Source organism: Serinus canaria, chromosome 1, assembly GCF_022539315.1.
Source record: "Serinus canaria isolate serCan28SL12 chromosome 1, serCan2020, whole genome shotgun sequence".
Taxonomy (NCBI): Eukaryota; Metazoa; Chordata; class Aves; order Passeriformes; family Fringillidae; genus Serinus; species Serinus canaria.
Window position 1 is genome coordinate 76,527,802 of NC_066313.1, and position 27,500 is coordinate 76,555,301.

Sequence of the window (27,500 nt, forward strand, 5' to 3'; positions counted from 1 at the left end):
TCAGTCTGATGATTTGGTATAAGAGATGAAAAAATTTGAACTGGTTTGAATAGGGCAAGCTAGTTTATATAAGTGACCATAACATATTAAAATAGAAAGATCACAAGACAAGGGCCAGTGCCCCAACACAATGTCACAGTGTTGGACATTTTGTCAGAGGCTGAGCAACACTTGTTTCCCTAGTTTCTCTGGCAGCTGTGGTTGAGCTGCTGGAGGCTTTGCCACACTGGACCACAATGGGAATTTAGGCCGACCCAGCCCTAAGGGCCACAGAAGCTAAAAGGATAGGGAGGACATGGTTGTTGCTCTCTGTTCTATTAAATCTATACCTATGGCATGGACACGCAAATATGGGTTATCTAAGTACTTCCAAACTTTGGGAAGGAGTAGCTCAGGCAGTTGATTCCCCTTAATCACCTACAGTGCCTAGTCAATAATCACAATACATAATCCTTTGCCACAGACTGACCACCCCATTTTCCCAGAGGTAGTTTAGTTAAGAGATAACCTTAGGGAACCGCCCCCTCCACCCTGAGCAGGTCCCTGCCAGGGTCTGCAAAGCAACACAACACAGAAGTGGGGATTCATGTTACTTATGCTATGGGGCCACTGGGCAAACCCAAGAGAAGAAAGGTCCAAATAAGGCTCCAACTCAGCTGGATGAGCTAAGCAAAAACTGTTTTTCTCCCTGCTTGTATTCTCTCATCTAGCAAATGAAAAATTCTGATTTTTGGTTCAGTTCTAGGGCAATTTCAAATCAAACATAAAAAGCTAATCACAATGAGTTCTGGCCTGAGAAAAAAAAAATGTCAATAGCATTTTCATTTCATGTTCAGGTTAATTTGACTTCCTGGTTACACACAAACTTTTGATATAAAAACACCCAGAATGAATTGCTGAAAGTTATGAAAAAAAAAAAAAAAAAAAAGCTGTAGTATTCACTCTGTTATCGTGCATCAACCAGTGTCTTAAAATACATAATTTTAAATTATCTTGCTTGTCCACAGAAAAGGTGAAACTTTTCAGCCTGCCCTTTAATATAATTAGTATCTTATTGTTATTCTGAAAGTCCTTTTCCTTTAATCTAACTCAAAGAAGCATTTTGACAGCTAAACCGGGTGAACAGAAGCTCTAATTACTTTATTTTTATTGCTTTTATGCACTGCATGGAATACCATTACAATATTTGAAATCTGTCAGTGTGAAAACAAAACATCCTACAAAATTTTTCCTAGGCAATTATAAATGCAGATAAATAATAATTGTGGCATCTATCCTGTAGTCATTTCTTTATGATACCAGAGAGACATATGTATCTGCATGGATGCACACACAGACATGTACAACTCCAGATGGAGTTTTAAAGAACACCCTGAAATTTAGCAATGTGTATAACTAAAAGGACAGATCCACAAGCATATGTGTATTTGTTCCACATTTGTAAACATGCTCAGCACATGCCATTCAAGTATTTCAAAATTAATCTGTTCACCCTAATTTCTTTAAACTAGTTTCATGCTTTATGTTAGATTTATGATACTGCTATCCAAAAGCCATTATCATATATGGGATTAATATAAAACAATATTTTACATATATTTTTAGAAATTAAAATTAATTCATTGGCACAGGCAGATTCAGAACCCCAGCTACTGGTAGCCAATGAATTACACATTATGGCTTGCATTAGAAAATCCCTCAAATCCCAAGAGGGCAGCAGTGTGAGGGCATATTATTAAAAGCATTGCTGGCTCTCAATCACTGCATTGCAAAGCAGTCATTTAAATGCTTCATTTAAAGTTGGATAATTTTTTTTTATTTAACCTCCTCTTGCATGGGAAAAGAAAAAAAAAAAGGAGTCTCTGTGCACTGAGTATGATTTAGGCTAAAAATGAAGTCTCTCTGCTTATAGTACCAGTACAGATACAGGCCTTTTTTGATCACTGTCCCTTGGCAACTTGTGTTCTGCCTCAAGACAGTAAATAAGCAGACTGGTACACGTGGACTAGAGAACATTAGATATCTAGAAGTGGCTAGAATATCACCAGATGTTTTCAATATAAGATGATTTAAATTTTATTCCTCATTGACCAAACTCAGTATCAATTAAGTACTGAGATACTGATTCAGCCCATAACTAGTTTTAAGCATCTCAAAAGTTTAATTAGGCAATGTGCTTAAATGTCTGGCTGAACAGGATAAATTGCCTGGATAAATTTATGAACAAGAAACAATTTATCCCAACAGTCCCACAATATTTCTGTGCAGAGTCTGTGGAGTGCAGCATCAATCTAACAGGCGAGCTGAGAAATTAGTTCTCCACAGAAATGTCAAGGATGGGGAAGGAGACAATTGAATCCACCTCACTTGACAGGCATCCTTCAATAAGAAGATTGTTGCAAAAAACATTGGACTATTACTCTGACATGTTTTTAAGTGCCAGAAGAATGTTACGATTACATACATATGTATACCACAGGATGGACATGAATTGATGTCTCTTGGGAGTACAGTGCCTGTTTTCCATGGCATCTGTTAAAAAACTGGTCTTTCAAGCACCATGTGCTCATGTGAGAGCAAATCCCTCTTACAGCACCTTCTCCTTATTAGAGCAGTTCTTCAAAGAGGGGATTTCACACCCTAAGAGACACATTACCATGAAAGATTCTAGCTTCCTGTTTTCTGGAAGCCTTTCTCTGCTGAAAATAGAGATGGGGGGGAAAAAATGGGATTTTTTAAATTCTGATGTTCTATTAATTTTATAGGCTATCACTAGAAAGCCATTCCAAATTAGAAAGCTTTTTGTGCAGTTTCCAGATCCAGAAAATTTTAAAAAATCCCCAAACCAAAACCTAAGTAGTATACTTATTGATAAGGTAAAAAAAAAATAATTTGAAATGGTTGATTAGGTAAAGAAGGTAATAAGTAAACATTACTTAACTGGAGCTGCAAGGTTTTCTGTATTTTTTAAAAGGAACACTATGTCTGTCCCTGTACAAAACCAAGCACTGCCCAGCTGCTGACTGGAGAGCTACTGCATGTTAAAAATACCACAGCAGACATAAAAAATGGCTGGTAGACCATGATGCAAATAAATAGCAATGGTGCAACTTCCAAAGAGGGAGCAATACATTAACTAGGGCTCAGAGGAATTGGCACTGTGCTCTGTGCTATCCATTTTCATTAGTGATCTGGGGGACCCTCTGAACCCAGCTTCATCAAAATCACACCAAGCATATGATGAAGGAGAGCAAAAACCTTTGAGAACAGAGAATGATTATGCAGTTCTGAAGACTTAAAAGGTTATTCTCAATAACTGTGATTTAATGTCAAGCAACAAATTCAGAAAGTACAGAACCTAAACAAAAAATGGACACTGCTGTATAGAAAGTACTAATACCAAAATTAGCTTAGATCAGATGACTGATAGAAGATTTTTCTTTTAGATATCAAGAATTATAGTTTTTTTCTTCTGCTAGACATCTAACTCTGAACATGAAATTCTGAAAAAAAAATCCAATCCTATTTGTTTCAGAAGAGATGCTTCTGCTTTGCCATATTCCCAGAACACAAGGGAAAAGCACCAAGCTAGTGAGACTCTAGCAATAATCTTTAAATAAATCCAGAGAACTCCATGCTACACAGACCTTTTTCCTGAAGCTCAAATTAAATGAACGCTGAGCTAGGATCTCTCAAATAAATGCTTTCTGATGAAGTAATACTGTGTTTCTACATTGACTTTAGACAACTTATCTGATGAATAATAATACACTGCTCTCTTACATATATAGGTCAATGATATCTAATTAATTTGTCTTTATTCTGAAAATCAGGGTCACCTACTACCACAAAACAACTTCCACACACTGTTCAACACAATTATAATGGTTTACAAACCTAATTTTTAAAGCTTTAAATTTTATCTTATTTCCTTATTCTATTAAATGAGATGTAATTTACAAGCTGAATTCATACTAGAAAAGTAAGGTCAGCTGTATCATAAGTATTCTGTTTTTAACAATGTTTTGGTGCTTTTTTTGAAACCACAAAATATAAAAGCAAAATATGTATAGATGTATATTAATGGTAGTGGAACATCTCAGGTCACAAATCTGATAAAGCAAATGCTAATTGCTAGGGTAGCAAATAAAAACTTCTTTTTAAAAATATATTTCTAATTCATTAATCATACAAAAGAACAGATTCTCACACCAAATGCAGATTAAGTTGTTTAGTCACCAACACTTCACACTCTAGATTTAAAGCTCCCTCCCACAACTGAGTCAATGTAAATAGCCAAAACTTGTAACTCAATTTTATTTTCCTCACACTGATTACTGCTGCCTTGGGGATGCCTCATGATAGCCCTCAGTATTTAGATGCTGATCTAGGAGGTCACAGGGCTCTCAGAGACCTACTTGAGCATCTTGGATACATCAATGACACCAAATGCCTGCCCATGGGTAAGTGCATCAAGTTAAAAACCCTTCAAGTTAAAAAAAAAAATGACACTTCCTATGATCAGCCAAGTCCTCAGCCTTAGTTTGTTTTCCCCCTGCACCTTCAGCCAGTTACAGAGCATATAACCTTGTTCTCCAACCAAAGACTTTCCTCAAGGAAGAGAATTTATGGAGATAAAAAGAAAAATACTCATGGCATAACTATAATAATTGCTGTAATTTTATACCAGTAAAAATGAGAAAATATGTAATTACAATTCTTCTTATGACAATATTCTATTATGACAATATATGACATTGTGGAGAAGGGAGGTTTTAAATTACTTTTTTAATTGGAACTTATCCTCTTAAAGGCTCAGATAATTCATGGCAACTGCTATACACCTGATGATACCACTAGGCAGCAAAAAAATTTGAATTTTTATTTAGCATTCCAAGTTACATTTGTTTTCAGAAACTCTTGGAACTTGAAAGACAGGAAGCCTAGATGGAAAATTGCTTGGTTTTTTACCTGATTCCTTGCAAAAAGTTAAATTGAAAAAGGTTAAAGTTTATTTGTTGCATAGTGACCATGAAAACAATCTAAGCATCCAGGCAAAATGCCTTTGATTTTTCCTTTTATATCTATCTCTTATTTCCAAAGCCATGTCTTAATTCTTTGTGTGCTCATCCAATCAAGTACTTTTCTCCTTCTTCTTTTCCTTCTCTAAGTGGGAAACTCTGCACATACAACTGCTGTTAAGAGATGGCTCCTAGACTACTTCCTTACAGTAAAGCTCTTTTTACATGCCTAACAATAGTAGCAGCTGCTCCTGCACAATTGTTAGAATAATAACAATTTTGTGCTATAATAATTGTCACAGCTTTGTTTCTATCACAATGTCTTCTGCTTACTATTTCCATAATTATTACCCCATTATGACCTCAACAAGGACAATATTAAAAATAAATCACTGATATTGATATTTCTAAAATTTGCAGTAGTAAGTCATTATGATTTGGCATAATTTTTTCAACTTTACATTCATTCTTGTCACTGTAGTGAGACACATATATGATTGTTAACTTCAGTGAACTGGCACCATACTGCAATTGAGTTCTACTGATACACTTTCTAATTTGTGCAGAAAAAGATGACAACTTAGAATCATGCTGCTGCTGGAGCCATTACAGGTTCTAGAGAATCCAGGACTGTCATCCAAAATCACTGGTAAAAGTGGAAGAAATGTCAGAGAGTACCTTTCTGGTTAAAGGACTGCAGATTTGTTTAGGCACAATTCTTCCTCTGATGTTTTATAATCTTAGTGTTCCTGAGTATTCCCAAGGGTAATTTTTAAATATTTTACTTTTGGTCAAATTTAAATCTAAAGTTTCATGTACCATACTTTCAGGGCCAGTTTTCTGTTTTTAATCCAACAACAAAATCTGTGTTATCTTTTAAACTGTAAGTGCAAAGTTTTCATCCATATTTAATGTTTCTCATAATTATATCTGTAATTATAACTATAAAGCTTTCAACTCTTTCTGGTAACAGATTTTCTCTTATATCTATTCATTACTTTTATCATATTGAAAGATAAGATAGGGCATGCTTAAGGACTCATGGCTTTACAAACAGCATAAACACAAAGCTTAAGCTTTGGCAACGTTCCATATTTTACATTTTAGCTTGGCAAACACAGATTCTACTAATCAAGAATTAGTAACTGAAGAGAATACCAGACAGCATCTGCTAGGGATAATTATATTCAAATCAACAAGCCCAAATAACCGAGGGCATCTCTTCCATTAATTTTTGAACAATCTTGAAATAGCAGGGAAATTCCAGGAGAATGCTAATGTGCCATTAATTTTTAAAGAACAAGCAGCCCAAGTGCTTAGCCTAACATCAAGCAAGACAAAAGAAAGAGCAAGCTGATAAAAAGTCTATTTGGAAAGGAGTAAAGAACATTAATGTAATAAATGGCAGCCAGAATGGATTTAGAGAAAATAATTCTCATCACAGCAACATGATTTTTGTAAGATTACAGATTTTTAAAATAAAATTGCCTATCTTGGACTTTGTAAAGCAATTAATTCAGTAACATATGACTGATTAAAAAATTGGCACGATATAATATCAATAAAGTACCAGCTAAATGGGCTGAAAACTGATTAACTGACATGGCAAAAAACACTTCCCAGTGAAATGATCAAAATTATCTACCAGAATCAATGAGGGAGAAACATATAAAAATAAGAATAAGGATATAAACATAAATAACAATAAGAAAAAGGCATTATGACAAGTTATCAAAATTACTTGGTTAGCTTGATCAAACAACCTAAAATGGGCTTTACTACAGCCAAATGCAAGGTTATAATGGCAGGATCATAGAAAGCAAATCTTATGGCCTGTGGCCTGTGGATTAAAAGGGATAAGAGGATGGAAATACTATGTTATAGAATATAGGTGCCACACAAAACTTGAGATGAGGGGATATAACAAGGCATCCTCTCATATTAGCCCCAGTAACATCATGGCAAGAAAAAAACTGCTTCCTCAGACTGTACATACAAAAGCAATAATGAATTAATGCTCCTCTGCACATGAAACTCCTACAAATTATCATTAGTATTACATACTGATTTTTGATGGTTTAATATTTTAAAAACTGAGGAAGTCATAGAAAAAATGAAAATTGTAACACTGAAGAAGATGGTTTGCAGTAAAAGATCTAAAGAGCTAAATAATGTTAATTTGTTGAAAAACATATTGAAAGGTGCTTCAATTGTTCTAAGTGGATACACCCAGAGAAAATACTAGGAATTAAGGTTCTGTGTAATCTGGCATAAAAAATTATAACAAGAATAAGAATAGAAAGTTTACAGTGGAAGGCAGACAAATTAAAATGATGAATAGGAACACTTTTTAACAGTGAAATAGTTTTTGTAAGAAATAAAAGGTTCCCTTGCTTATGACTGCTGTTCTGCAAACCAGTCAAGATTAGATACACACCTAGGAGATGCACTGGAGTCAGACACAAGCTATAAGATGTCATAGAAGGGAAACAAATTGAAGCCTGACTAGATGTTCCAATAGTTACTTTTAATTTTAAATTCAATATATAGATACTGTAATATCTTACTACTGCTAATATAGTTTCTTTCAGTAATTTTTACCAATGTAAATTATTTTTCTAAAATCTTGCAACTCAGTTTAGATATTTTATTCACTATTTATCTATTCACTTTCAGGCTTCAGTATTGGGGGTTTTTTTGCTAGTTTTCACAATATTGTAGTGTGTAAATTGTAATCTGTGGATGAAACTTGGATAGTCTTACTTTTTTTTGCCTATTTTAGAAGACAAAACTTATTTACATGTATATTCAACAAATTACAAAAAGTAATGGTCTTATGCACTTTCTTCTCCTGCCCATATTCAGTAATTAGTCACCAGTAAAAGGCACCATTACATCAGACTGCTTCAGCAATACTGAGTAAAGTTGGGTTTGACTTTGATTGTTGTATTTTTTCATTTCACATGTGACCTAAGTTAGAATCTAAAAACGTACCTTTGATGTTCCTTCTATTGCTACTCACTGCACAGGAATTTTGAACAGATTCAGATTAAATCACCATCCTTATCTCACACTTCAGGGTGCAAAAGTTCAAAGATCCAACACCTCTTTGATGAGCCCCTAGAAGAAGCTGCACAAGTAAAAACTGCAGCTCTAATGTCCTGACTTACCCTACCTCATTTTAGGCACTGAAGACAGAGAAATACCTCTCCAGAGGTTCATGGCCAGTGGGGTTCACCCACAGTCCTGAGGCACCCTTCTCTCTCTGACAGCTAGAGAGGAAATTCAGGGTATTTAGATTCCTAGCAGAAGTGCTAACATCAAATTCAGATGATTCTGTCCTCATGGCACATCACTTATGTTACAGAAAGGCAATAGTGTCATGAAATGAACCAAATGAGAATGCCCAAATGAAAACAGGATGGTTGCAGGTACTCAACAAATTTGGAAAGCTATTGGTTTGATCACTTGTTACTGGCATTGCAGGAAATTAAATTCAACTTACTCAGCCATTACCCTTCAAAGTAAGTAAGTCACTGAAGTTCACCACAGGAAAATGAGCAAAAGAAGAAATACATCCTGTGGAAAGTACTGAAATGTACATACAAGTACTAGAAAAAAGGCTCAAAAAAGAAAATGTCAGAAATTTCAGTATGCATTTGTTTATAATGTAACATGCACAACAGTACTACTTTTAGATTTCATCAAATTCCACATGACATAACTCTATGACACCCCATTTTTGTGACTGCAACAGTCAGTCCTGACAGAACTGAATTCAAATGGCAATTGCATGCTATGTATGCTAATGCAAAACTTGTTTCAGAAGAATCAAAACCACATGAATTAATGGCACTTACACAATGAAGGAGGCTGTCACTCTGAGTGCTTAATATACAGGACATAAACAAGAAGAGTTAAAATCAAATCCAGCTAGCTTGCATGAATCTGCGTGCCACTGAGGTACATTAAATTAGACTTATTTACAAGTTGAAGTGATCTCATACATATAGCACTATTATAATCCAAAACAGCATTTATTTATAGAATTTAAAAGAAAGACTAAAAAACACCTTTCTTGTCTTTTAAATTGCAAAGTCATGAACTGAAATTTGTATAAGAATCTAAGCTGAAGACTGTATCCAAGCTGATTTTAAAGTATATTCAGGACCACTCAAAAAAATCCTAAGGTTATATATTGGAGTTCTCTGGATGAAATACAGAAAGATATCTTCTAAATTGCTGTCTAACCACTATAGGGGAAACACAAGGCCAATAATCTGCACTGTAGGATTTGAAAATCCCAAAACTGAAGTTCATCTGGAAATTACTTCCATCAAAGCTTACAAGCACTTTTGGACACCTCACCCACAAAGCAGAGTTAGCTACAACCAATGAGTGGGGAAGGTTTTCCTGACTCTTTCTCTGGACCACTGCAACATACAATTTTATCTCACTAGACTTTTTTCTTTAGGCACCAGACAGGGTGATCTTCAGAATGATAAAAAAATACTGCCCTGAATCCAAATCTGACCTACATGCAAAACTAATTCTTTCCGAAAGTTTATGTTGCAAAGTGTGAAGACCATACACAGGATGCCTTCATCAAATGCATTTACACACACTAGTCACAAACATCTAAAACGGCAGGAGATGTGACTTAGCCCAGAAAAAAGGGGCTGGTACCACTGAGCACCCAAGAAAAAATTTTCAACATCATCCAGCTCACTCAAAAAGGAACTGGCATTTGTTGACTGGCCATCTGACAAGGCCCATCTGCCAAAGCTCTCACTTTACCTGGGAGAAAGCAGCTTGATATCTCCATTTGATAGCATGACTGGTACTCAAAGTAGGCAGAAAGACTTACTGCCAAAACTGGATTGCTGTTTTATCTTGTGAAAGGGCTTCTCTGTCAGGGCATTGCAGGCAAAAGTATCATTAAAATACACAGCTGCAGACCTACAGTAAGATCAAATAACTTTTTCAGGGATCTAAAATATTGCTGGGTTTCCAAGAGACCCAAATGTAAAATCTCAAATTGGTCTAGCCTTCAAGCCTTCAGGCTACCTCCAGTTTTAAAAAAAAAATGCATGAGGCATTGACAGATTGTAACCAAAGCTTTGTCCTCAAATAGCAGCTGAAAAGCCCTTCTCATTAACCTGCCAGATAGAAGGTGTACAATAAGTTGGTTTGGATTGTAGTTTTAATACTGCCACCGGGCAATGGCCATGACAATTAAGGAAAGAGGCAGACAGCACAAAAGGCTAAACTGTACCAGGTAATGACTCTTGTTCCAACTGCCTCGGCAGGCACCCCTAAGAAGAAGGGATAAGGATGCTAAGCCTTTATTTGAGGCAAACTGGAGATGAAGACAAGGAGCTGAAAGGGAGAAGGTGGCAGTGATGTACAAATTCGTGAAGAAAACCGGTCAAATCACACATCAGTGAACCCAGCACTGTCTGCTACAAAAGGGACAAAAGGGTGGCAAGTATTTTAGGCAATGGAAAAGAGCGAATGTGGTATGCATTTGTGCCAAGTACGAACACTTAGTTCACTGAATATAAAGGCAGGTCTTCTACACTAAGGAGTGACATTGGATTTGGGGGCTTTTCTTGAAATTTATTAAAAACTCTTCCATCTTTCATGAGAGAGGGAGCAGGGGAGTGAGGGCCCAACTTCACAGGCAGTGATAAGAGACATAAGTAAAGATTGAGTACAAATGTATTTTATGTAACTGGAACAAAAAAATTAATAATAGCACTTCTGATAGTAAAAAACATATTTTGGTGGGTGGTTTGGGCATTCCATGTGGGGTAGGATGAAAAATGAAGCTGGAACATTCATGAATAGGCTCTCATCTTAGTTGGTACACAAAGGGATAGAAAATAATAAAGACTGCAGGACGCCAGTCTCTCACTTCTGTCCTAATGTGCAACAGCTCTGCATCCAATCCTCCTCACTTCCAATGTGTGTCCCTTTAAAAGGGATATAGCAAAGGCAAATTGTTCTTCAGATGCCCAGGATAACAATACCTGACCCTTTGTTATGTCAAGAGAGACCACACAAATCACAGAAAAATAAGGTTGGATATGAACACTCAACAGGACATTAAATACAGTTCTCTGCCCCAGTCTATTTCTACTTTTCCCAAGAGAAGTTCCACAGGATGCTTTAAAGATCCTCAGGAGTGAAACTGGGAGCCTCTCTAAGAAATAGGTGCAACTTTATACCTACCACTGCAAACTTTTTTCCTAATGACCTGTCTTATGTGAAATTTTTGTCCTGAAATTTCGTACATGTACTTCTTATTCTAGTGTATTACAGAAAGAGTGACCAGATTCCCTTAGTCTGTCCAAAAGTGCTTATCCACACAAAACCTGTGATATGTCCACTACTCTTTTATAAAAAACTGCTGAACCCTCTTTATCAACTCTGCTCTCTCTTTATATATATTTGTCTCCTTTAGACTCTCTCTGGACGATGCCTATATGTTGCAAGATACTACAATTTTACATTTTTACACGAGCACAGTACTGTTGATCTCTGTTCTTCCATTATGCTTCTAAATCACTTTATGCAGAACTAAAGGTAGTCCACATGACTCACTATGCTGTATTTGTACAGCTGGTTTTTCCTAAGTGCAGTATATTGTCCCTGCTGCCTTTCATCCAACTTTTCAGAGCCATTCTTCAATTTTTCAAGACCATTTTCATCCTAATCTTGCCTTCCAAAACGTGTGCAGTTCTTCCCAACCTCACATCATCCTCAGTGTAATAAGTGTGCCACCATGCAGGATATTAATGAAACTCCAAAAAGAACATGACAGACTTATGAGGATCCCCATTCCTTCTGTTCAGATATTAATAGCATCTCACTGAGCATGTTTTTTAAGCAGTTTTGGACCTATTCTATGATTATTTTCACCTCAACCATGTTTCTCCTGCCAGCTTACAAAAATGTCCTGTGAGACTGATACAAAGCCTTCCTAAACTGAAGAAATATGACACTCAGTTCTCGTGGCTGTTATGCTGCCATAGGCAATTATATTTGTTTGACATGGTTCATCCTTTAGAAATCCATATTAGCTCCTACTCACTTCCTTGTTTTCTTCCAACTGCTTACAAAAGTTTTGTTTATTTACCACAGAATTCTTTCAGGGCAAGAAGTTAAGCCTACAGTATCCCAGATATAATTCCCTGGCTTTTCTTGTCCTGTCTCCTTCCTCCTTTTATAGACTTCTGCTCTTATCCTGCTTGCCACCCACTCTCCACAAGTTCTCAGAACTAATAAAATAGCTGAGATGATGGCTTCAGTGTGCCCACAAATATCTCAGGATGGACGAATATTCCAGCATTTCCCAGGCCTTATTGAATTGCATTAATTCAAGGGAGAGGAACAGAATTTAGGCACCACATTCATCTTCCAAGCAACAATACAAAACTGAAAACAGTCCCCTGGTTTTCAAAATACTGTATTGAATAGATCACTCATGAAAAGAGATCTGAAACAACATGGAAACAGATCTCTTTTAAAATTCTTTCTCAGCATTCCTTATAAATGCTTGCACATCTAGAAGTGATTCTTTTGCACAGCATTTCAAGGCTGAATTAGATGTACTGCTCAGTGATACCTGCTATTTAACCTGTGAATGTCAGGACATCCACAGCCTTCTCTATTAGTTGCCTGGATTCCTCTTGCAATATAAAGAACAGAACTTTCCTAGCTTCCTTTACATTTAAGAAATTAAACACTACCCAATCAATCATCCATCAAGCAGATTCAGTGGAGATCGCTCTTGGGATTCCATTTTTCTGGGGATGTCTGGTCTTTCCCTCAATTTTGTGATACATTTGGAGGCTTTTCTGACTTCTGGAATCCTGGTTTCCTGCAGGTTTCTGTTGAAAGCTCAGTACTCACCAGCTGTTATTTCTGTACAGCGACTATCAGGTAAAATTTTTGTGGCTCAATATAAAACTTTCCCTACAGCAAAGAGGAGATTATGTTATTCAAATTCTTGTATTTATAGTGAGCCAATTTCCCAATAACGTATAAAATCCACTCCAGTTTACTCAAAAAGACTTATTCTTTAAAAAAATCTCATAAAAATTGACAGGCTGAGAAAAAAATTCAATAAACTTAGATGTCTGCACTGAGACAGAGAATTGTGTAAATTTAAACCGCTCCAAATCTTAATACAGACAAATACATGTCATTACTTAGCCACCAGGAACTGAAGTAGTTGGGTTCTCATCATTCTATTCTACACCATCACTAAAAAGTCACCTTTTTGTTTAAAACTGAGCTGGAAAAACAAAAACAGTGTAAAATATGTGTTAAATTAATCAACAGTGTAATTACTTTGGGTAACTATCCGTATAACAATTCTAATAAAAAACAGGATTTCTGCTCAGAAATCACATGCCCCCGAGAGTGAAAAGAGCCCAACTCCTGAAGGCTCTTTCTCCTGGGCACCAATACTGCTCACCACATCAGCACTCTCATTCATTCTTCTGACATGAGTCCATTTAAACTGAATTACTTCCACTTTTGACTGGTTTTGGTTGGGGATTAAACAACATCAGGCCTGCAAAAGTAAATTTTTTTCAATTTCTCTTGTCCTTGAGGAGTTTATACTAGAGACATGCTACCAGTAAGAGAGATTGCGAATAAGTCCCAAAGACAATATTAAAGCAGATCTGGTTGTACACTAAAATCAATAAATTAATGTGCTCTGTTAAAGAAGTCCTATTACACTGATGTTTTGAGCTTGGGCTTTGATTTCTTCCCTTTCTCAGAAACCTAATTACTCATTCTTACTTTACCACTGCTGATGTAAGACAGAATCTCAAATTCCTTTTGTTCTTTTTAATTGTATTTATTTCCTCTATTAGATATTGTGGTGAACTTTCAGCTTCAGAGTCTTTGAAGCTGTTTTCTGACATTTTCATGGCTTATCCATAGACAGATGGAAAGATGACCAGAAGCCTCTTAGATCTTTCCATTACTCAGTAATTACTTTTCTTATCTGTTTTCCTGGACATCTCCTGCTTTAAACAAGAAACTTTGCAAAGAAGGATTTTAAATTGACCTCCATGGTGACAGGTAGGCAGGCCTATGGAAATATTCAGCCTATACCTTATCAAAAGTGTTAAAAAAAGGCACCTTAAAGAATGACTTTGGGAAAATAAATAGGTGAGTACTACAATTTATGGCAGTTAGCCATATTAGCTTTTTCTCTTTTGATGAGGCTTCCTTTCCCTTAGCTCCTGTGCAGACTGAGATTTGAAAAAGGAAAATTTACTGTTGTGGAATACATATAAACCGATCATGTGCTTTGGAATTATCCTTGCGTAGTCAAATATATCTTTGGAGTAAAAATAAAGAAAGCAGTAAGTAGTTACAGAAATGATTTATAAAAAATTTCTTTCTCCTGTACTGTGTTAAAGTACCTTTTGTATACTGGAGGTAACCAAGAATAAATTACAGTAGATCTGGGAACACAACTATTTTCACCTTATATTGAATATCTCTGAAATTAATCTCAGCTATAACAAAAAAAAACCTAGAAAAAACCAAAACCAACAAAAAACCAACCTTGTCAAACTGTTTATAATATATAGATTTATCAAGACAATTGGATTTTACATTTCAAACACACCATCTTTTAAAAAACTAAAGAGGATCCATACTATGGAAATACACATAATATAAGAATTCTTGGCAGAAAAAGATATATTGGTTGGAGATATCATCAAGAAAATTTTTTTACAGCATATTTGAAAAAGATAAGTCATAATCATGAGGAAATAGAGTAATAAAATTGTATAAGAAGAAGACAATGTCCTTATAGGGAAGGAAATTGTAAGAATACAAGAAAAAAAGGACTTATCAAACAACAATAAACTTTTCAGCCTTTGTAAGCAAGTCAGATTCTGCTGATTTCTCAGACAAAATGAAAATCCAGTTGTGGTTAGCTCACTTCAGTATTTTTGTTTGTCATAGCTAACATCAGAAAATGACTCAGGAGGTGGAGAGACAGGAGGTCAGGCAGTGTGGGCATTGAGAAGGATGGAAAGATAAAAGAACTTTCTCCAGACAATGAGGCAAAAGGGGTCTGATGAAGACACTATGTTCTTTCAAATAAAAAAAATAGGAAGATTTTAAGAAACCATTTTCAAAAGAAACTTGACTCCCTCATAATAATAATTCATAAGGCAGTAGACTTAAGAGTGATTTCTAAAATGTCAGAAATAGATCAAGTATTGACCACAAAAATAAGATTTTACCCTTCCTGCTTGCCATGAAGTTCTGCCTAATAAGAGGCAAATCACCTAAAATTAAAGCTCTCACAGGTGGTCGCTAATTGGATGCTTTTAATTTTTCTAATCTTGACTTGGGAGTCTGGGATCTGGTTTGGAAAAATAATGAAAATTTACAGCTGTGGCTCATTAAATACAAGTTATTTAAGGACAAGTACAGCCAACTCTGGCCACTCTCCATTGCCTGGAACTGAGCCACCTGAAACAGAGAGACAGACAGAGAGACTCAACCTCTGAGAGGAGTGTTTAACCCTCCTTATAAAATTGAGAAACTGAACCTCAAAGACAAAAGTAAAATTTGACAAGGCAATCCCAGCTCATAAACGTTCCCAGATTCAGAAGTGACATGTCCTCTTCTTTCTAACTATATTTTGGACCAATATCTGTCCATAATGTCCTCTTTTTGCACCAGAACTGTTATTTCTTTCTCTATATTTATTTTTCTAGCCCATGGTGGGATTTATAAATTCTGGAGCTAACTCCAGGAAGGTCAGTCCTGATCTACATGAAGGCAGCACACCCTAACTCCAACCTGAGCTTCTGCACTGCATTCCTCAAAATTTAAAGCAGGGACAAATAGGTGTAAGTCTTCACAACATATAATGACAAATCATACAGACAAGAAGAGGAAATCAGTGTTTTCAGAGTAGGAATGAACAGTATGCCAAAACTGAAGTATACATCCACATGTCAATAACTTTTGTTTTTCCAGCTCAGTTTTAAACAAAAAAGGTGACTTTTTAGTGATGGTCTAGGATAGAATGATGAGAACCCAATTACTTCAGAAAAAAGCATGTTGTTCTTTGGAAGAGCACCATTCATCAGAATAACTGGAGGAACACTTTCAGGAAAAAAACTGGTGTCCAAGTAACAGTAGTCATCATACAGAGTCATGGGAGCCTTTTTAAAATTGTAAGTCTGGTCTGGAGAAGGCAAAAGTGATTAACTGCTTACTGAAGGTGCCCATCGCAGGTACCTTTAAAGTAACTTAAATTAGATTTCTAATACTTATACAGCTAAAAACATATACTTTATAATATTGAAAGAAAAAGGATTTAAGGCTTCATATTCAACCTCAAGTCTGAAATTCCCTCTGTTCTGCATACTTGACTGTTTCAACTTTAACCCTATTTAGGCAGGTTTTAAACTTTATTTTATACACTGGATATTTGAACCTTTTAAGGTTTTCCTGTAATCCAGCCTTTCAAAAGCCTAAAATTGAAGGGTTTCTGTATACCATTTTAAAAAAACACTACTGAAAAAATTAGCAGAATTTTATGGGCAGCCCCGAAGTTACAAAATTAAATTTCCATATGGCAAACATTACTATGTCACATTTCATCTTTTTCTGCTGATTTCAAGGAAAAGTTATATTCAGTGACACAAGCAATTACATGGTGCCCAATCTTTCCTGCATTTTGTATTCCACTTGTTTTTTTAAATAACATTCTGTAACTCACAGAATTGCAGACCTTCTCATTACCACAGACAAATTTTTTACATAGAAATTTTTCCCCATGGCTACAGGAAACTCTCAAAATATCCGTGCTATAAAGGTTTTCTCTTAAAAAAGAGAGGAACAGTTAGAATGAAAGAACATATGTGCATGAAGTATACGAAGATCAGCTCCACATTTTACTATATTGTTGATTATATAATTAGAAAAATGTCCCAAAGTAATTTTCTTTTTAATTTAACAAAATACCATATTTTAGTATTTGCTCTGGCACTTTCTCAAATGATTTTATAACCTTTTTTTTTGTATCTGCCACTTCTAATTTTATATTTGATAGCTTTTAGGTTCTATTTTAGAAAAAGCTTTGACACAGAGTTTTGCAATCATCAGAAATTTTATTCAGCTCACTAGAAGATTAAGTGGTGTTTTGCTTTCTTACAATGCTTATTCTATTAATTTTATGTTCTGACAAATTCAAAACAGGAATAAAAGGATCCAATTTTGACTAAAATAAAGGCCATAACTCCAGAGCCAACATCTCCCTATCCAAAGGAACAGTATCTAAAGGAACAGGGACCAAACAAAGAAACAGATGCAATAGAGTCTCACAATGTAATGGTACTCAAGGACACAGTCAAGCCCTCAATTCAACAGGACCAGTAAGCATATTATCTGTGATTTTATGAGCTATACCAGTGACTCAACAGGCTACATTGTACTTTGAGGTAATCTTGTGGTTAAGTACATGTTGAATCAAGAACATAATGTATCCTCAATCCCCAGTGTAAAATATTTATCATCAGTATTTTGCGAAGGGTGGGGGAAAAAAGCGTGTTTGAACCTGAGCATCAGATCACTGAGAATTAATAATTCAGAAAGGGCCTGGGATACTGGAAGAGGTTACCCAGAGAGGTGGTAGATGCCCCATCCCTGGAAACATGCAAGGTCAGGTTGGACAGGAACTCTGAGCAACCTGATCTAGTTGAAGAAGTCCCTGCTAATTGCAGGGAGGTTGGACTAGATGACTGCTAAAAGTCCCTTCCAGCCCAAACTATTCTATGATTCTAGGGTGTCTTTAGGTCTGGCCCCATAAAAAGACATTCTAGGGAAAGACAGAAGAGTGCAAAAGCTGATACATCATCAGTGACCCAGGTTGGCCACGAGTGGCAATGCTCTTCTTAACAGTCCCCTCTGCTTTCCTGTTCTGTCACCTCCCTGCCCCACCCAACATACTCAGCCCCCTAAGCATTTGTAGCCAAATGCTACAAATTTTAACCTCTCTGTCACAGTTTCCTCAATCTGCCTTAGTGCATTTTGCTGGACTGCTTTTAATCTATTAACTCCATTTTACATCTACTGATGCCAATGAAAATAAAACATAAGCAATGAAAGAACAGGCCCATGTCATGCCTGCACAGGTGAACTCACCCGGGCTGCGTGTCGTCAGTCACACAATGGTACGTAAAAGTTCCAAACATCTGCACACCCAGGATCCCATACAGGAGAAGAAAGAACAGAAGGAAAATTGAAACACTCCATATTTGCTCTCCAGAACGCCTGGCAAAAAGACAAACAGGTTACCGAAAGCACAGGCTATGCAAAGCCTCCCCTGAAAAGAACAGAATCTATAGAATAGAAAATATACTCATGCAAAGTGAACAGGATTTCATGCTGCAGAACATTTCTCCTTAAAACTGTTCTCTCACTTTGTGCACAAGTAGAAAACGGGGCTGAGATTTTTTTATAAGCCCCTAAGTCAGGGTAATTAAACCAGCTGAAAACTGTGAAGGATGGAAAAAAATACCCAAATTAAATGCATAAAATCTGGCTTTTGTAAAATAGTATTTAATGACTCATACAGACAAGACACAGTGATGGAATAAATGTGATACCAAATAAAAACCAAAACCACTTTCATATTATCATGACATGTCTCTACTAAGGATATTCCCTTTGATTATTAAACGGCCATGTTAATGGAACAGAATTTACTGCCATTGGTTGAAAATTGCTGGCTGAATTTATTACCAAAATACTTTAAAATTTATCTAAACATTTGAAAGTTCTGATTATTTTCTATAAAACTTGCTGATTTCTTAAATATAGAAAATAGCAGGAATTTTTTGGCCAGAACTAAAACTCAGGAGAAAAATGGCCATTAAGCATGAAGGGTCATTGATTGACTACACAGTCAGTGTTCTAAGTCAACACTTAAATAAGCTCAGTTATTTTTCAGACAACAGCCTTACTTACTTCAAGATATTTGTTATCCTAGTTCTTGGCAGCTCAAAACGAAAATATATTCGGAATGCTCGAATCATAATGAGTGGTCGTGGAATCCGTAACATGCCCCAAGGTGACATTTGATCAACTATTTCAGCTATTTCAAACACCTACAAAGAAAAAAATCAGTAGTTTGTCTTGAAGACGCTGTCCTGCACCTGAGTTCACTACCAGAGCTTTTAAAATTATTAATACTATATGTTTTTTCTTTTCATTTTTAATCTTGGCTTACTTTACAGTTTATTTCTACCACACTTTTCAAAAAGAAAAATATTTTTAAATACTTTAATTCACTTCTAAATTACCCTAATGAAAATCACAACATATACTCTGCCCACGTTCATAATGTTTGAGTCTCAGATGACTCAAGAAGACTGTGCAAGCTTGTGCCAGCTGCCTGTTTCTGTGCCATTCCTACCCCACACGTTTCCTCCAACATTGCTGGAAGTATTAATATATTTCCAATATGAAAATCAGTATCTGTTAACATTGCAAAGCACTAAGGTTTTTACTGCAATATAAAAGTACATGTACACAGACTGCCTATGAGTTGCATTTAATTCCAAGTGCATGACAAAATTGTACATCATCTCCTAGACTCCACTTACAATATAAATTTCAGCCAAGGCACAGGAGAGGGAACCATTTCTTCAATACACTGACAGGTTATGCACTCAATAAAGAGTATTTAGCTGAATGATTGGGTGCAAATATCTTGTTTTAATCCTTGTCTCTCACTCTTGGAGAGTAACTTCTTGATTTAATGTTTGCTCAAAGTACTAAGAAAATGGAGAGGGAACCTGGCAATGGATAAACTGGGTAATGTATAGTTCTTATCTGTAACAATCAACCTTCATTCTGCATGTGTACAAGGTGTACCAAAGTCTCCTCTGTGTAAAAACCAGAAAATTACAATGTATCTTAAATTTGTCTGAAATTTTAGAAGTGCCTAATAGCAATCACTACAGAACTTTTACAATCCCTATGTTATTGTAAGCTCAATGTCACAGTTTTCAACCTGTTCTTACCCAGAAAACCTGCTACAGTTAAGAACTGATTAATTTGCAGGACAAAATTTTACCTATACCTTAACACTGCAATTTTTTTTTTTAAAAGTCCAAGTTCCCTGCTTTATAAAAAATTATCAAACTGCTTCCAAATGTTTTGGGTTTTTTTCATTGTGCTTTAACATGAGTTTTGGAAAATGTTTTGTTAGGTATGAGTGATACTGCATGAAAACACTCCACTCACTGTATCATTACAACTACAGAATGGCAAACATCTACCACTGGAATAAATCTCCCTTTAGGTGCCTGAGCTAGTCACCATGGCACCCTACTAGACTCACTGGAAGGAAATGAGCACAACAGTCATGTGGAGTAAGAGAGAAATGTCTCTCTGAAGATCCTCTTTCTCCTTCTGACTGCACAGGGTTTATGTTAATAAGCTTCAGATCAAGTAAGAAAAAATAATCAAGATAAATTCTACTACTAATGTGGATATGCTGCAATGTGCAATTATAAATCCATTGAATTCAGCATGGTTTTTTAAAACAATTTGATCCATATATAAGTCTGCTTCCCCAACTCACATTTATTGATTGTGCCACGTATTTTTCACAATTAAGGAACTATTTGTTGTAAAAAGAAGTGAAATGATTACCTGTAAAACCAGTGACACCCAAAGACAAAAGACCATGAATCCATCAAACACACACCAACGATCCTTTACATACGAGCTATCACCCTACAAGAAAGGAAAGCGAAGAGGTTAATTTTTGTTTATTGTCAGAACTTATAAACATCATAAGTAAAAGAAGAGCTCTTGGAAGAGCTCTTTAAAAGTGCACAGCTCTTCCTGTGCACTTTTAAAAGGCCGCTTTTCAAAGACTCCAAAAGCCTAGTATCTGGATCAGAATATACTGATAACATACACACACATTTGGGTGGGTGAATAAATACTAATATAATTCTTGCATTATATTTCTAAGTTTGTGTCAAAAAACTTTACAAAGACAGCTGTAAATCAAAAATCACACAAAAAATGAACACTGGACTTACTTTTCCATTGTATTTTCCATTATAAAATATTTACACAGGAAGATCAATGTAAAATGCTGGCAATCTAGCATTGTGCTATTCAATTATTTCAGTACTGTTGAACAGCTTCAATTAAATCAGTACCACTTAACATTCATTTCTTCATAAGTTTTCAATCATGTTCCATGCTCTGGAGAAACCTTGCTATTTCAAAAACACCTGACAGTAACCGCTGTAACATCAGAACATGGTTTTGGTGACAGTCCAATCCAAAGATCACTCCTAACAGGCAGCCTGGAGAATTCTGCATCCAAATTCAGTTTCCTTTATACTGTACTATTCTCAACCTCTGCTCCAGTTTGCATGTTTCAATATCCTCACGTTCCACACCATTCCTGTCAACGTGTGACACAGGCCCCTCTACTGCAAGCTATAAAAACACTTTTTTGTTGGGCTGCTAATGCCTGACACTTCATTTCAAATACTGAACTTTAAAATATCTATATTTATTAGACAGATTATCTCTGAGTGTTAGATAGCTTTGTGCACTTCGTGAAGCACAGAGAAAGTTGGGGAACAAATGCATGTAGAGAAAAGAAGCTTTTGAAAGGGAGACTAGACAAAAATACACCTAAGGAAAGTGGATATCCCCTTCATGTAGAAACATATGCACAGAAAAAGACAGAGCATCTCAGGGCACAAAAATAACACCTTTTTAAATGAAGTTTCCCACTACAGATTTAATACAGCCTTCCCTGTCTTATACATTCTTTGGATCCTCTGAAGTGATCTTCCAGGTGCAAATGGCAATGTTTGACATCCACTTTTCACAGCTATAATTGGGGAAAAATTATTGTCACATCTTAAGAATTTTGAAGCCATTGCTGTACTTGGGCTTCCTATGTGAGTCCTGGCTTTATAAACATTTTTCTTTTTCTCAGTTATAGTTATTTCAATTTTTTTTAAAGTCTCAGCATTATCTTTGATTCTAAAAGCACAGACAAGATATTTTGTTTTAATCTAATATTTTCAGTGACATACACTATCCTAAAAATGATTTATTATTTCTTGCAGTAGGTGACAGCATGATATATTGTGTAGAGCCAAAATAAGTTTTAAAAAATAATTTCAACTGCAAAAATTTGCCAGGGTAGAAGTGAACTGGTAGGGAAGCAGGAAAATACAGTAAGTGATTTTCAAATCAGAAACAGAGGACAGAGAACTTTGGCATTATTTTCAGACAAAAATTTCTAACACATAAGGATGTTACAGTTCTCAGTTCAAGAACTATGAGGAGGAAGACTGCAAATCAGGGAAGCAACAGAACAGGAACTTTTGCATCATAATTCCAGCCTGTCATTCTGAAGAAAGTAGACTTAGTTCCCCATATAAACTCTGAGCTAATCAGTAACTTCACTCAGGGCTGAGAGGACTCAGCTATTTAGTGGTTATGCTCAGTACCTGTGAAGCAGAAACATGTTATTTCTCCACAGCGATCAGCCACTCACACTCTAAATCTCTTACTCTGAAACAAATCTCCAATGAGATTTGCATCAACATGCTACTTGAGTCCTTCAATTGTGGCTCTGAACAAAAATGCTGATTGGTCTTTCTCTTGCTGAAGAACTCCTTGAAAATTACTTTTCTTCTCTTAAGCACCCTTTGTCTAAACAAAAAGTCTTCCCTGAATTGTGCTGTGCAGATCTGACCATGAACTTCAGCAGGAATTCCTGCATTCACCCTCCTCTGAATAACCCACCAAGTTCTGACTGAAAGCCAAATCTTTTTTTAGAAACTGTTTTTTCTCTCCACAATGATTGAAGCAGCTTTGCTGTTTTCTCTTTACAAAGGAAGATGTCATGACCCTTTCCAGCCTTCTCACCAGTCAGGCTGCTGCACCAGCTCACTGCTCTCACTGTCACACCCAGCCTGCTTCCACCGCTACACTCTCCCAGTAAGGGCGGCTTTCAGTGCATCACCCACGGAAACTCGGCACACCTTAATTACATCTGAAGAAACTACTCCTTTTAGGGGAGCTCCTGGTTCTTTCCACTTTGATGTAGAGAGACTTTGGCTAAATCCTTTTAATGTCATTTGCCATTTGTCTGGCAGTGGATGTGGTGGGGAATCTTTAATGCTTTCATACTGCGTATTGACATGTGGATGTTAGTTGCTCCTGGAAGTATTTTTGAGGCTTCCAACAGCACATTCTGCTTAATGCAAAAATCAGAATATATGTGGTACGTCCATGAAAAATCTAATTCTGGCTAAACACAGGCTAGAACTTGTAATTAATAGCAATGAACAGTGAGCTTCATTCACATTTGAAAAAAATCATTAGGCTGAAATACCACACTCACGGTCAATGACAGCTCTTAGACTTGGAAAGGAATACAAATAAATGACATTTCAATACCTCTGGTGACATTGTACCTAAAATAGGTGAAGTATTGCAATGTATAACCCCACAACCTTTTCCCATTGAATCTGCTGAAATCTGAGAATTGTTGATGAAGTTTCATGTATTATTTTTTTTCTGAATGCACTATTTCAGAACATGAAGGATTAGAAATGTGGACAAGAAGCCTTGTGCAGACTAATCAAAACCTCTTGAAGTCATTAAAATTGCTGACTTCCTTCTGCCTACAGTGGATAGTGGATTCTTGATGTTCACAGCAAGTCCTGAAAACTTCTCCAGCAACATGATTTACAGCCTATATAGACAACAAAATCATTTGCCACTCCTTCAAAATAAAGCACTACAAGGTACTGGAAGATCCACTTTCCCAATTGTATTAAGCATATTAAAGACAAAATGCCTATAGCCAATATTAGGTGCCCTGAACAATCTTTATACAAGTTCACAGGGGAAAAAGAAATTAAGACCTAATTCACTGAAAATGTGAGTCAGTACAAAATACAGAGGGTACCATAGACAGAACTAATAACACTTGGGGCAGTCACTCCATGAGAGCCATTACAGCTTAACTCACATGAGAAGGGAAGACTAGACAGACTGCAATTCTTTAATAAACGCTTATTTCATTATCAACCTTGCTGAAAGCAAAATTCTCTATGAAATTAATCCCCAAACTGCGTAAAGCAATCTGCTTGTCTGCTAATTTTCTCAAGCAACTTCAGTATCTCAGTGGTAAGGTAGATAGCTTAGCTAGATGATAGCACACACATCCCTGAGGTCATTTCAGCCCTGCTTGTCTGTTAACACCTCAGGAACACCTTGGGATGAATAGCAAGTCCCTCCAAATCAACAGCCTCCTCTGCCTCCTTGCTTGCCTTCATGAATTTTTGTTTCCTTTTCATCCCTGACTACAACTTGTTCTCTCAATCCTTCCCTCCTGCCTCTTTCCAGCTGACTCTCTCTGAAAGCTAAATAAAAGAAGAAATATGATATTTGCCCTGAATAATCAGATTTACCACCATTTGGAAAGGAGTCCTGCAGTGTTGGATCTCTCATTAGAACCCTAGTCTCCCACTTTTCCTCACAATCTCTGACAAACAGGATAGCTGAAAGAATGCAGAGAGATCAGCAAGCTCAGTAACAATGAGTTACTGTGCCATTCTGTCATGACCACTGGATCCTGCATGTGCTGGTAGGGGTGAACAAAGCATGTCATCAACTCTGGAACACCCTTCAGATCATCCTGTAGGCTACTTTATAAAGCACTACCAACAAGCATTAAGGTGTAGAGGCTGACATTTATGGAGTTTTGAGAAGCAATGAAAAGAGAACAGGATCAAATAGAAGGAATAGAGGGATTAAGAATTTGGGAGTGTATTTTTTTTCCTCCAGATGCTGTGTTCATCATAACAGAAAAAGCAAGCTAGAAGAGAGAGCACAGCTGAGTTAGGGAAACCAACCTTCCTTCCTCCACTCTCTGACTCCACACAAACACTACTGGGCACAGAGGTTTGAGTGGGACACAAAATTAAATCAGAGCTCAAGGGACCGCCTTGCCTGACCTCTCTCTCTCTCCTTGCATATGCAGACACATATGCACAAATAGAGGGTATCCATCTCCTATCTGGTCACAGACATATATTCCTTATATTTTTGTTTCAGCTTCAAACTTTTCCTATTTACTTAAAAACCTGCAGTTTATAGTCTGCTTGTTAGCAGAACAATATGGACAATCCAGTCCCGCCCCCAACCTGACAAACACTTTCAATATTTTACTCACACAGTAAAGACAATGAAGAAATATGGCCTAATCAAGAAGGAAAACTGCATCTGACTGTTCTCAATTCTCTTTTTCCACCCCTCAAAATAAAACTATTTCACTAATATCCTCCTGTGTCAAACAAAGGTTAGGAACAAAGGGCAGGAAACAAAAGCAATTGTGAATTGCTTAGTTAGGACCATGCTAATAACTAAAGAAAAACTGAAATATTTTAAATGGGTGGTTCACCTCTAAGTTCATTCTCTACAACAGTGATAGGATCACTTCAAAATAACTCAAAATATATTTACTTTAAAAGTCTGTATTAGGGGGAAAAAAGAAACAATGTATGTATGTGGGAATGGCAACTTTCCATTTTCTGTCTTCTTTATGATAAAGTATCTTCGTGCATAATGAAAGAACTTATATAAAATATACTCACATAACACCAACTGACTTGAAACAGCCAATGGAATTACTATTTCTGTGTAAAAATTAACTCTGAATGGCTACAAGTATAATATCACTGAACTAAAAAAGTTCAATTTGTAATTACTCATGCATTGTACTGAGCTGCTCCACCATCAGATGCTTTAAGTAACACATTCCATAGTACATAATTTATCTTTTTCCTTACAGATAATGTAATATTGAGAGTAATCTTGTATTCTATGCTAGAAATGAAAAAAATCATTAGATGTTACAGCACAAATCCCAAAATTACTCTATTTTTAATAATACAATGAAACACATCTCTTGCTGGTCCTGTGGGTAAGAGAATGATGCCACACATGCTACAGACACACAACTACATAGTTTCAATTGATTATTACAAAAAAACCCTATAATCACTAAAGAACCACTACTTCGTCCTGTGCAATCATTACAATAATTGATTTTGAATTGAATTTGTTGAGATTTTCAGATTGTTTTAGGAAACATCAATATACAAGGATAAAGAACCATCCACTAAATAGTTACTATAGAACAGTAATAATAGAAACTAAAGAACAGTTTCAAACCTGTTTTTAAGGAAGACTAGATTATTGTTAATATATGTAATTAACTATACTAAATTTAGTATTTCATGTTTCACATCATACAGGGTGAATATTAAACTATAGTGTTCACATTATATATGCTGTTTTTTAACAGAAAATAAAAAACAAACAAAAAGACTGTAAAGGAAGAAACAATTCTGGCTATGAAGCCAGAGAGACAGACAAACAAGGACCATTTTACTTGCTAATCATCCTATAAGAGTGTTTTCTGTAAAAAAAATGGGGTGAGGGAATTACTATGAGTTAAAAAACAGTGTTCTAAACCAAAAATGTTAAATTAAACAAAAAACCAAACAACCCCCACAAAGCAAAAATAAAACCACACAAGCCACCCCCCCGCCCTCCCCAAACCCAAACCAGGGACAAAGTGTTACCCAACTCACTTCATCAAGTAGAAAAGTATCAAAGGGAATAACTGTTTCCACAATACAGTGGAAAGGAATGCCACAAGAGACCACCTGTGTCACCCACAAGGTTGTAGAGCATCTCAGTTCAACCTCGTGTCAAGTACTTTGGCTTGACCACTTCTGAGAGCCTCTGGGCAAACTCTTCATATCTAGGCCATAGAGAAGAGATGCTAATGCCCAACAGAAATATGGCTCCTAAACCCTTGAGGAAGGGAGCTTTGCTGCTGTATTATATGGCTGCTCTCTTGATACACCCCCTTACCATTGCAGCTGGCTGCCAACATGCTCTGCAGAGATTTTTATGGGTTACTGCACTGAAAGCCTGAATTTCATTTCCCTCTGCATCTGCTCATTAGCCATCTGTATTCAGTGCCCCAGGTATTGCCTTACTAGTTGACTTGGCTTCCCTGGACGTCTTAAGGGTTCAGCAAATCTAAAAGTAGCTCATCAGGAGGATTAATAGGATTCCCCTCCATGGAACAGCACTCACTGTTTCCAGGAAGTGCATAGAAAAAAATCTCCATTGTGAGAGCAGTCAAACACCCAATCGTGATGTCCAGAGAAATGCTAGCATGCTTTTTGCAAGAAATATTTAAGACTCAATCTGGCAGAACCCTGACTAACTAACTCTGAGCCCTGCTTGGAGCAAGAGATTTGTCCAGACAATGTCTTCAGGTTCCTTCCAACCCAGACTGTTCCCTAGTTGTCGACCTCTAAGCCAATTTCCTCCAAATGC

General features: G+C 36.4%; 1 protein-coding gene across 1 annotated transcript in view; it reads right to left on the reverse strand.

Annotated features, from left to right (window-relative positions):
* NALCN (sodium leak channel, non-selective) overlaps window positions 1–27,500 on the reverse strand; it is a 214,350-nt gene that overhangs the window by 174,116 nt on the left and 12,734 nt on the right. Inside the window, exons 3-5 of the mRNA XM_030234675.2 lie at window positions 20,742–20,825; window positions 19,050–19,189; window positions 18,225–18,353 (exon numbers count right to left, since the gene is read on the reverse strand). Of these exons, the coding sequence (XP_030090535.1) occupies window positions 18,225–18,353; window positions 19,050–19,189; window positions 20,742–20,825 (353 nt within the window). The remainder of the gene's footprint in view (window positions 1–18,224; window positions 18,354–19,049; window positions 19,190–20,741; window positions 20,826–27,500) is intronic.